The sequence below is a fragment of the Sinocyclocheilus rhinocerous genome, unplaced genomic scaffold (genome assembly GCF_001515625.1).
Source record: "Sinocyclocheilus rhinocerous isolate Xijiao unplaced genomic scaffold, SAMN03320098_v1.1 scaffold836, whole genome shotgun sequence".
In the NCBI taxonomy this organism is placed as follows: Eukaryota; Metazoa; Chordata; class Actinopteri; order Cypriniformes; family Cyprinidae; genus Sinocyclocheilus; species Sinocyclocheilus rhinocerous.
In genome coordinates, this window is record NW_015648109.1 from 255,691 (window position 1) to 266,730 (window position 11,040).

At 37.7% G+C, this 11,040-nt stretch overlaps 2 protein-coding genes across 2 annotated transcripts in view; one reads left to right on the top strand and one right to left on the bottom strand.

Moving 5' to 3' along the window:
- Positions 1-7,880, bottom strand: part of pi4k2a (phosphatidylinositol 4-kinase type 2 alpha) — a 10,383-nt gene extending 2,503 nt beyond the window's left edge. Inside the window, exons 1-8 of the mRNA XM_016514175.1 lie at positions 7,371-7,880; positions 3,514-3,714; positions 3,110-3,241; positions 1,857-2,010; positions 1,700-1,761; positions 1,507-1,606; positions 1,203-1,336; positions 1,020-1,079 (exon numbers count right to left, since the gene is read on the bottom strand). Of these exons, the coding sequence (XP_016369661.1) occupies positions 1,020-1,079; positions 1,203-1,336; positions 1,507-1,606; positions 1,700-1,761; positions 1,857-2,010; positions 3,110-3,241; positions 3,514-3,714; positions 7,371-7,709 (1,182 nt within the window). The 5' untranslated portion in view covers positions 7,710-7,880. The remainder of the gene's footprint in view (positions 1-1,019; positions 1,080-1,202; positions 1,337-1,506; positions 1,607-1,699; positions 1,762-1,856; positions 2,011-3,109; positions 3,242-3,513; positions 3,715-7,370) is intronic.
- An 817-nt stretch (positions 7,881-8,697) lies between these two features.
- The window catches only part of LOC107709627 (M-phase inducer phosphatase 1-like), a 6,972-nt gene continuing 4,629 nt past the window's right edge, over positions 8,698-11,040 (top strand). Inside the window, exons 1-5 of the mRNA XM_016514178.1 lie at positions 8,698-9,007; positions 9,417-9,520; positions 9,886-9,913; positions 10,195-10,225; positions 10,368-10,430. Of these exons, the coding sequence (XP_016369664.1) occupies positions 8,904-9,007; positions 9,417-9,520; positions 9,886-9,913; positions 10,195-10,225; positions 10,368-10,430 (330 nt within the window). The 5' untranslated portion in view covers positions 8,698-8,903. The remainder of the gene's footprint in view (positions 9,008-9,416; positions 9,521-9,885; positions 9,914-10,194; positions 10,226-10,367; positions 10,431-11,040) is intronic.

The window sequence follows — 11,040 nt, forward strand, 5'->3', positions numbered from 1 at the left end:
CGATGGCGGTCCCGGCGAAGGAGCGGTGAAAGCCGATCCGGCGATCCACAGCGCAAAGTTGATGTATTCCCTTAGCGACCAGCACGGATCAGCTCTAGGGATGACGAAGCGGATATCGTCCTCTTTTGAAAGTAGTTTCGCTTTCACAACGAAGCGCACAGCGCCTTCACGACATGGCGGCGGCGGCAACAATACTACAGCGAGAATAAAAGTTACGTCTTCTTTCTTTGCGTGAACATTTGGGCGGTGTTATGCAAATCTTCCCACATAGTGATGTAGATATGTGGGGGCGTGTTAGAACGAGCCGTTTTAGGTAGGTGTGGCTGACTCTTAACTTTTATAAAGAATATCTCTTTGGATTTGAGACTTTAGTCTTTGCAACTTTACAGATCTTCTTTATGCACCAAGAGCTTGTAACACTCCAAAGAGAAAGGAAAAAATGAAATCGCATCATATGACCCCTTTAATACAAATTCATCATCATCAAAATGGTGTCTACCGAAATTAATCCATAAAACGTTAACATTTTAATCAACCTTTTAAAATCGAATCAAATTAAAATATAACTATTAATTTACAACAATTTGTCAAATAAGGTTTTGCACAACAAAATTTTTATAGTGTATAAATTAATCATGGGTGAAAAAAATATCTTGGTATTCCTTAAAATTATTATTATTACTTTGAGAAGTACATTTTACTATACAACTGTAAAATACTTCTGTCATAACTTAATGTTAAACAGAACTTTTTCATGTTAAACCAAAATTATTTTGGCGTTTTATCACGAAGGCCTTTGATTTTCAGTGTAAAGAGCAAATGCTCATGACTCTCAGAGCAACTCTCAAGATGTAGGCTAATCAAACGTTTATTATAGACATTGTGGATTTATTTTTTTGGTGAATATCAATATCGATTTGTTGCACAGTCCTATTGTATAAAATATCATAATATTATAATGCAGATTATTGCTTTTAGTATCTTTAATCACAACTATAATACAGTTATAAATGACTCACCTGACCCCTCATTACTGAGACCTGCTTCTTGAACTGTCCTCTGTCGAAACCCGGGTCTTTCTGTCAGTGTTAACGTCAATACAAAGTCAATACCGAGCATTAATTTCACAGAACAGAAGTCAAACATGTCTGCGAGTCCCCAGCTGAATTCATCTGAATTTCAAAGCAATCTCTGCGACTCACCTTAAAGAGCTCATATAGATCTTCTTCAAGGTCTTTGATGAAGTTCGGGTCGGATAATTTGGGCAGAACTAAATCTTGGATCTCTTGGGAAAATGCAACTTTCGCTTGTGGCAGCCAAGCCCAGTAAAATGGGTCTACAGGAAATACATTCAACAAAACGATTTAACTGACTGCAAAAAACAACATCAAATGAAACTAAACACCTCAGAATACAACGTTTGTATTTAGCACTTATCGAGCATATTGCAATGTGATTGGCCAGTAGTTGGTCATGTGCTTGAGAAGTGGATGATGATTGGCTTACAGGCTCTCCATGAATCTGGGTGTTTGAGAGGGAAGGCCAGACCGTTGTCAATGGCTGCCAGTTTAATGATGGGGTCCTTCACCACCACCCAGTCACTGTCCTGCATGAGAAAAGCATTCGATAAACACAAACATGAGCATAAAAACACAAAAATGGGACAGAAAGTCTCCCAAAAAGGCATCTGGCCACTCACCCTGTTGCTTGATATATCCATCGGACAGTCATATTTGATGAGCCAGTTGTCATTTCCTCGATCTACAGATCCATACAACAAAATAAAGGCAATATATAGTTAAAATGTGTTTTTGGTCATTTCGTTTGACCTTAATTCTGTTGGTTACCGTGGTTACCTGTGTTTCTGATGATGTAATCCAGCACCACCAGTCTCTCAAACTGTAGCTGGAGTTGGCGATTAGTGTTTTCTGGTAAAGGCTCCGCCTCGAACCGGCGCAGCCAGAAATCAGCATCTTTATACCCCTCTACGAAAAGCTGGAATGAGCCCACCTACAAACAACCAATGTAAACGAGTTCACAAACCTACAACGGCCAATAGAAATCAGTTCACAAACCTACAACAGCCAGCAGTGTGTATAAACCAACTAATTTTTCCTCAGTTTTTGTTTAGGAATTTACCACATTACAAACCTTGATTTGAACCAAAAATAGTGTTTGTAAAGGTACAAGAATCTTTTATGAGTGAATGAACAACTCATCCATTGCGAATGGCATGATCAAATTAGCCATGACGGTAAAACGCTAAACTTGGATTGATTGAGTAAATGAAAGAAAATAAAGATGAGAATATTTTATATATATATATATTTTTTTTTATGTTTAATAAATATTTAAATACAAATAAAACAATAAATTGTTTAAGAGCATACAGTAGCATATAATATCGCTCAACAATGTCAGAGCTCATGGCAGGTCTGTCTCGAAAGAAGAAATTAATTACATTTTTACTTCTGAAACCGTACTATTGCGCTCTATATAGTTTATAAACCCAAGGTTATTATAATTAACTAAAGCTAAAACCATTAAAAACCGTTTTATTACTTGAATTATAAAACGGAGAGTTCCGGTCCTTGATTCTGATTGGCTGAGCCAAGTTCGAAGCTGTTGTAAATTACTCTATAAACATACACCTTTGTGTACATTTGTGTGTTGCTCGGCAACCACTTTCTTGGAACCACAACCTTTTCTGAGGAACTACATTGTTTGGTGGAAGAATACTGTTTTTATTTATATCATTACACTTTATTTGCTCTGTTTTATTTTGTGAAACTTTATTACGTACATGGAATAACCGTTTTATAAAAGCAATAAGCCCCGTGAAACAATTGTTATAAATTCACTGTAAACCACGGCTTCTTGGGGCTTATTGCTTTAATAAATGTTAACTGAAATAAATAAAAAAAAATTAATTAAAAATGAATATGGAAAATATTCTCATATATATATATATATATACACACGTATATATCTCAATGATAACAAAAAAATACTGTATAAACCTGCAACATCTAAAAAAAAAAAAGTTCAATAACATCTAAAAAGTCTCCTCTTCCTCCAGGCAGATAGGTGGCGCTGTCATAAACCTTACCTTGGGTGGCAGGCCAATCCGGTGGAAACGTTGGCCCATCTTGGGCACTTTTTCTAGCGCTAACCTCTTTCCTCGAGACTTTACTCGGTCGATGGCACTGTAATTAAACGTCTCACTTGCTAAATACACCACCTGAGAGAAAGAGAGCATAGAGAACGCTTTATATAGGACGCATCCGTCTTCTCTGTCACCAGTCAGCAACAGAGATGTTGTGGGAGTGTGAGCCGTTATGTTCAGCTGTGCGGTTGACTAGTGTGTTTTCATGCGCGCTAAACAACAGGAAACGAAAGACGTTGACTAACAAACACCAAACCATCACGACTATCACCCTACTTTCTCACGTCCTCATTCACCTCGCTTTTGGTTTCGGTGAAGATGCACAACTGTGGGTGTCGTTCTCATACCTTTGTGCGCGGCACGATGTTGAGCTCTAGTTTCTGGTCCACCAAACTGGCGCCGGCCTCTGACAGGTAGCCCTGATTCAGGACCAGACAGTCCCGGCCGAAACAGCACGGACAGCAGAGCTTCTGCAGCCATTTGGTCCACTTGGGGTTCAGCTGGCCGTACGGTTCCTCGTTCTTTGGTTTGAAGACGCCGATGATCTTCTGTTGGAGAAGAGAGAGGACATTTCAGGTCAGGTTTCCTGAAGCGACACGTGCGGTTCAGAGCAAACGTCTGCTCAAACTGAGACTTTCACACGTTACTCTTTAGCATGACAGTAAAACAGCATTTTTCCCGTAAGCAAACCAATGCTACCGTACACATATTAGACTAAAATCACATTCATAACCAAGGTTATTTTAGTTAAATAAAACTAAATGTGCAATTATTTTGAGGTTAAACACGTTCTCATATCCTAGTTTAATATGCTGCAACAACCAAAAGGAAGATAAAAAAAAATAAAAAATTAAACAAGGATGCATTAAAGTGATCAAAAGTGACAGTAAAGACATTTATGATGTTATGAAAGATTAAAACTTTTTATTCATCAAAGAATCCTGGAAAAAAAATAAAATGCACCCCGGTTTCAACAAAAATATTAATCAGCACAGCTGTTTTCAGCATTGATAATAATCAGAAATGTTAATGAACAAATCAGCGTATTAGAATGATTTCTGAAGATCATGTGACACTGAAGACTGGAGCAATGATGCTGAAAATTCAGCTTTGATCACAGGAATAAATTACAGTTTATAATATATTCACATAGAAAACAGCTATTTTAAATTATAATAATATTTCACAATATTGCTGTTTTTATTGTATTTTTAATCAAATAAATGCAGCTTTAGTGAGCATAAGAGACGTCTTTCAAAAACATTTGAAAATCTTACCGAACCCAGAAATGCAAGTTTCACAATAGTTACACATTTAACCTTATTTTTAGAAACTGATTTCCCAACTAAGAGTGACTTTTAACAAAGACTTCGTCTGGCCTCCATGACTCATCTGTGACTTGATTTGATGTGAATGAGAAACTGGCCCGGCGCACCACCTGACCATACATGTGGTCATGTCCTTATGACTCATGTGAGCTGCCTCACTAGTGAGCAGATGAAGCTTCCAGCACGTTCACTATCGAGAGGACGAACACCAGCCCTGCACCGCTGAAGATCAACCACATGAGGAACATCTCACAAGAAAACAAAACACCAAATGACATCAGATCAACTCAGTTCTGCCCCCTACAGGCTGGAGTATGTAGCACAATTCAGCCAACTCTGATCAGACTAACTAAAACTAATCATCATGACTAGGGATGCAAAAAGGTGGAAAATTTCCAGTAAATTTCGGAAACTTTCCAGGAATTGTTTTTTTAATATTCCAGGGATTTTTGGAAAGTTTCCAGAAATTTACCAGAAATTTTCCACCCCTTTGCAACCCTAATCATGACTAATAATCATGTCCTATATGACTGGCCAGAAGCTCACTTCTGGTCAAATTCACCAGGATTACATTATAAATGGAAAAAATGGGTTTGTTTGCAGCTTGTGTGCAGATAGAAATGGTTATTTTTGGTCACTTCACAACTTACTTCATTAGTCATTTTCAAATTAAACACTCAAAACTTTAAACTAGACTAAAATTGAACTAGTACAGAATAGTGTGATTTGACCGAGGAGTAACAACACTGGGAACTCCCACAGAAAACATGTAGTAAATCTCAGTTCCTCTTCATTTTGATGTAGCAAAACTGGAAGAGTCTCTTTGTTAAAGTCATTATAAAGTTCCTCTCACACATTCACTCGGTTCTGCTGAACTGACACAACAGAACAACCAGTCGCTCTCTGATAAATATAATCAATACAAAACATTTGAACCTTTGAGTTCTTTCTGAATGAAGGGAACTACAAACCGGGTCTAAAGCCGAGAGTTATGGCGTTTTGTGATTCTGTGGCTGAATGAAAGCAAGCCCAATGTCTAACACACTTCACCAGCCATTAGAAGTCAAACTGCAGAATTAGGCCGCTTAACGCATGTGACATGCCTTAAAGCATGTCAAGCCATCATGGTAATTCCACGGTTTCATTTAAAGAAGAGAGGAACCGAGTATGCACTGATGAAATGACCACCATTACTAAATAACCCTGAGCGGTTCTGTATTCTCTCACAAAGAGAAAGTGTTGCAAGTCTTTTGTTTAATGATCAATGATGACGGCATTTGTCTCAAAACTGGAGGAGCTGCCTAGTATCTAGTGAACAAACATTCCAAGAGTGACTAAAAATGCTGCCTCGATGGGTTTTGAGCTGGATACTAGAGTTCAGATATGCTGTTTATCAGACATTAGCGGTCGACAACTACTTAAAACACACAAAGTACCGTGTCAAATCCAGTGCAAGCTTCTTACATTAGAAGCTCAGACGCCAAAGATGGGTGTTTCTTCAACTAAAGACACTTTCGAAAATAAATCCTCTTGACATACACTTGTATCTGCTGTAATTTGCCTGCAAAACAATGTCCCACGGGGGGATTCCAGTGTTGTTATTGTTAACTAAAACTATTAAAAATATTTTTTTTTGTTAACTGAAACAAATCTGAAATAAAATTCAATATTAGATGAAAAATGTACTAAAATTACTACAGCTAAATCTGAAAAAAAGCTAAACAGAAATAATAATAAAAAACTAACAAAAATGACAAAAGCCCATAAGAATATGTTATAGCTAATTCAACATATTAATGAATACTTTAATTGTCTAAAATAACACTGGTATATGCATCACATTTCTAAACACTCTTTGCATTTAGTCCCATCTTCACTGGCAATAATGCACAAAAATAAATAAATAAATAAAGTTCATGTAATAATTACCTTGCTTACTACATTAACTAACATTTGTTACAGTATTTTATCATTTAAAAAATAGAACTGTTCATTGTTAGTTCATCTGAGCTCAAGTCTATTAAATAATATTAACAGATACAACTTTTGATTATAATAATGTATTAGTAAATGTTGAAATTAACATTAATTGAGATTAGTAAGTGCTTTTCATTGTTAGTTCATATTAACTAAGGTAGTTAACTAATGTTTACAAATGGAACCGTACTGTAAAGTTGCCAAAATAACTCATTCCTAATCACTTTGACTTTTATGAGAGCTGTTACCTTGTATTAAGGTTTCATATGAAAGACGTAGTGCATAATTAAGTGTGTACTGATATGAGCTCTATCTCTGCATGATAATGCACTGTCGTTTCACTAAAGAGAGCTTTAAAAAGAAAGTGCCGGTAAGCTTTTTGTCTATGGATCAAACAACTAGTGAGCTGCCTGCCTAGGAACTGTGATGCCTAAAAATGCTATCTAGATTTTGAACTACGGGCCTGATAATGCTGCTGTCCTGTGCAATGACACAGCAATGTGTCCAACGCCCCTAAAAGTGAAATTTACCTGGTTTTTATCACACATTCATCATTTTTAATTGCACATCTGCGTCTGGAACAAGGGTGCAATAAAAATGCAAAATAATTAACCAAAGTGATGTGTTCAAAAGTTTCCAAGACGGTTTCACTTTCACATTCATATGATAAAAACACATAAAAGTGCCTGCAGATGAAGAAACACACAACTGTCGTGACAAACTCAATCTAAACTGTAGGCTACAGAAACATATTTCTGGTTTGCATGACTCGAGGCCTGACCTGATGACACAGCTGTTACACTATTACACAACATGATCAGCTCTGTGTGAAGCTGTGAATGCACTGAAAACTCAGCTTATGTAGACGGGTCACAAATCAAGATATGATGAACTCTCACCCCTGCTGAATCTTTGACGAAGTAGCTGCCGCTGGAGCCCTGATAGATGCGCTCCGGGTAGTTGCCCTCCTCGATGGCCCGCTCCGCCTTCCGGATGATCTCTCTGAACTCCGGATCCTCCGGGAACTCGTTCCTGTGCGGGTCGCGGGCCGACGCGCCTCGGTCTCGGTCTAGGAGCGGCTGTCGCTCGCGGCTGCGTCCGGGACTCCCGGCCGGCAGACGCACCACGGAGCCCGGCGTCCCTCCAAATCCGCACCGGGGACTGGTCGCCTCGGCGGGACCGTAGCTGAAATCGTTGGAATCGCGAAGCGGAGAGACTAGCGGGCTCGTCTCGTCCATGGCGGAGAGAGGAGGACAGAGGGGGGAAAGGGGGAATTACCCGGGACAAGCGTTTATTTGTCACCGTAACGAAATGATGCGGCTCCGTACAGCAGATCGCCAACAAACAAATCACATGACAGCTAGCTTCCGGAACGAGGCGGGGCTAATGCGTCATCGCAATGCCACTGACCAATCAGCGCTTCAGAACGCTCTTGTTTTTCTACATGTAGAAGGTGATTGGTTAGAATTATACCACCCATTTCGAGCATGTGATAAAGCACAACATCACTGGAGTTAATGCATAGAGACACAGCGACAATATTGCTATATGTATTTGATTTCTGACTCTTCCAATAAGAAAACTGTAAAAACTGTGAATCTTTTTAAAAGGTACATTATTTTCTTGCTCCCTGGCATGTAGTATATTAATGTCATTCTGTGTTTCATATATTATAATAAAAAAAAAAAAGTGACAATATTGCAGAAATTATAATTGCAGAAAAAAAATTTTTAATTGACTTTTTACAAATATTTAATTATGACTAAGGAAACGTGAAACGCTATAAATTATACATAAACAATGGCAAAGTTTAAGGCTTCTCTGACATTGCTTTTTTTTTTTTTGCATAAAAGCTGCATAATGAAAGCTACATGCAAATGTAGCTGAACACAGAGGCTGCGTTGTTCTATATAATGAAAGTGGATGGGGACTACCATTAAATACTCTATTTTTATAATAGTCAGACAATATTCAGCTAAATAATTTTTGTGTTTCGTGAAAGAAGATGTCATACATAATTAAAACGTCGTGGGGTTGAGTAGACGACAGAATTTTATTTTTTTGCTGTGAACTGTTTCTTTAAGAACTGTCGTCTGTTCCACTAAATAAGGCGTTTTCTCTAAATCAGTGAAGTTAAGCACCACGGACATCCACAGCTTCAACATTCTGAAGCAATTATCTAAATGGCTCTCTTTCGGGAAGCGTTCGCCGTGTGCTCCTGTGCTGGAGGATGATTACTGTGATGACAGAGCGGCCTCGCGGGCGGGTCACATGAAGCGTGTTGTAGCAACACGAGTTTCCAAGGGGAGGAGATGCGGAGACCCTCAGTGGAGACACATTCACATCATGATGCACAGCTCATATGATATCTGACTTGATATCTCAGTGCAGCAGTAGAGTGTGCCGGTTAGTTTGCAGCACTGAGAAGCTCAATGGCTGCTGATGTGGAGGAGGCAGACTGTGATCTGACAGCACAAGACTCTTCCCCGGTCAATGAGCTCTCCTTCAGCCTGCAGAACCTCCAGTGCCAGGATGGGTGAGAGAACTTAGACTTTTTACATTTATTTATTTTTAAATATTTTTTAAAGATTTAAAGTGATATTAAAAGTGCATTTTCCCTATATATATATATATATATATAAGGCTAGTTATTTCACATTTATATATTATAATTAATATTGATATTTGTTGTGACTATTTACTATAGTTATTATTAATTATTAATCATACTGTTCATATTAATCTATAATAATATCTATAAAACAATTTTGTTATACAGATGGAACTGCCATATTTACATATAAATGTACCCTAAATAATATTTAAAGTGATCACTAAAGTGGTCTCATATAAATTGTCAGTGGTCAATCTGAATTCATATTTTATTTATTTACTTTATTGTTTTTTTTTTTTTTTTTTTATATTTGATGCACATTTACTTTAAGTCTGAGTCCGAAGAGCTCGCCCCCCTGGAGAAAGCTTGTTTTGACGCCTGAATGCATCAGCCCGCCGCTCAACACCCTCTCCAGGGAGAGAGAGACGCCGACAGGTCTGGACAAGAGCTTCTCTCTCACACACACACACACACACACACACACTCAATTAACTCTCCTCTGAGGACACTTCAAACTCAAGCTGTTCCAGCTCCTTGTGTTTGCACATTTAGATTAGTTTTGTCTTATGTTTGAAGACTCTGTTTGATCAATTTGTTTTTTTTTAAATCCTGGAGCTAGTCACCTCTCCTCAAATGTTTCTGCTTAAGATGCATATATTCTTTATATATTCATTAATTCTAAGAATTAGTAACTGAAATACCAACAGAAAATTACTTGATTACATTCTATCCTTTGCTATTCAAAACTGTTCATCCACAGTTATGAATTATAGTGCAATTTACTGTGAATTTTCTCTTAGTCTCTGCAGTGAGAAGAAGACGAGCAAGGTAAAATAAACATGCATGACCTTATTTTAATAATGCATTTCATTAATAATCAGCGATGTTTGCAATGAATGATGGGATATGTAGTCCGAGGTGATATGCAACCGTGTGTAGTGCGAGAGTCAATGAAAATGGAAAGGGTGACCTCTGATGGCTAGCAGACGGAAGTTCATGGACCGGATACGTAACAATAACATCCCAGTGAAAGATATAGAGAGTGATTCTGTTCTAAACCCACTGTATTAGAAAGCAAGCCGTCATGTGTCCTGTGTTTGTCTCAGCAGAAGCCTGTCTCCTGACTCCTCTTCAAACACGGTAGGCTACAGTAACCAAACACAGTAAATAAAAAGGAATAAATAGCAAATTATATTTATTTTGATGTTATTTTCATGACACTTTAACCCATTTACAACTCTCATAATGTATCTGATGTTCTCTCTGCACTTTTTACGTCCAGCCCAGGTCTCTGTGGAGGAACCGTCGCGATTCTCCTACCAATAAGGAGAATGAGCGAGCCATTGTCAGTAACACTTATATATATGCTCATTGACATTAGCCCACATATTATTACTTATGAAACCAGAATGTCATTTGAAATATCCTCCTGACTACCAGCTATGGAGTTTTGTCCTCTGTAGAGGACATTATGTTTTAGCATTTTCTCTGAGACGTTCCATGTCACAGTTTTAAGTCTGGATGTCCTTTACAAAGCACATTCAGGGCTTTTCAGAGATACCAAATGATTGAATGTTTCACCATGACCACTCCCTCTCCTTGGTCTTTAAAAATGGCTGACATTAATTTAGTGATCAAGTGTAACACCCTTATGGAAATATGATAATATTTTGTAATTATCATTTAAATCTGACTAATTTTCAAATTGTTTGTCATAAATCAACATCTCAGGAAAATGTTACGGGGTTTCAAATCAAAATATGAGCTTCTGTTATGAAACAGGACGTCGATTTCATACATGTCCACTGTAGAGGACACCAGGACTTAAAGCATGTTTATTACACATTTTGGGAGACACAAACAATAATTAGAGAAAAAAATATGTATCAATATTGCCATTAAATATGAGATATTATTATGAAAATCTTGCTAATTATTACTCCCATTATTTCACT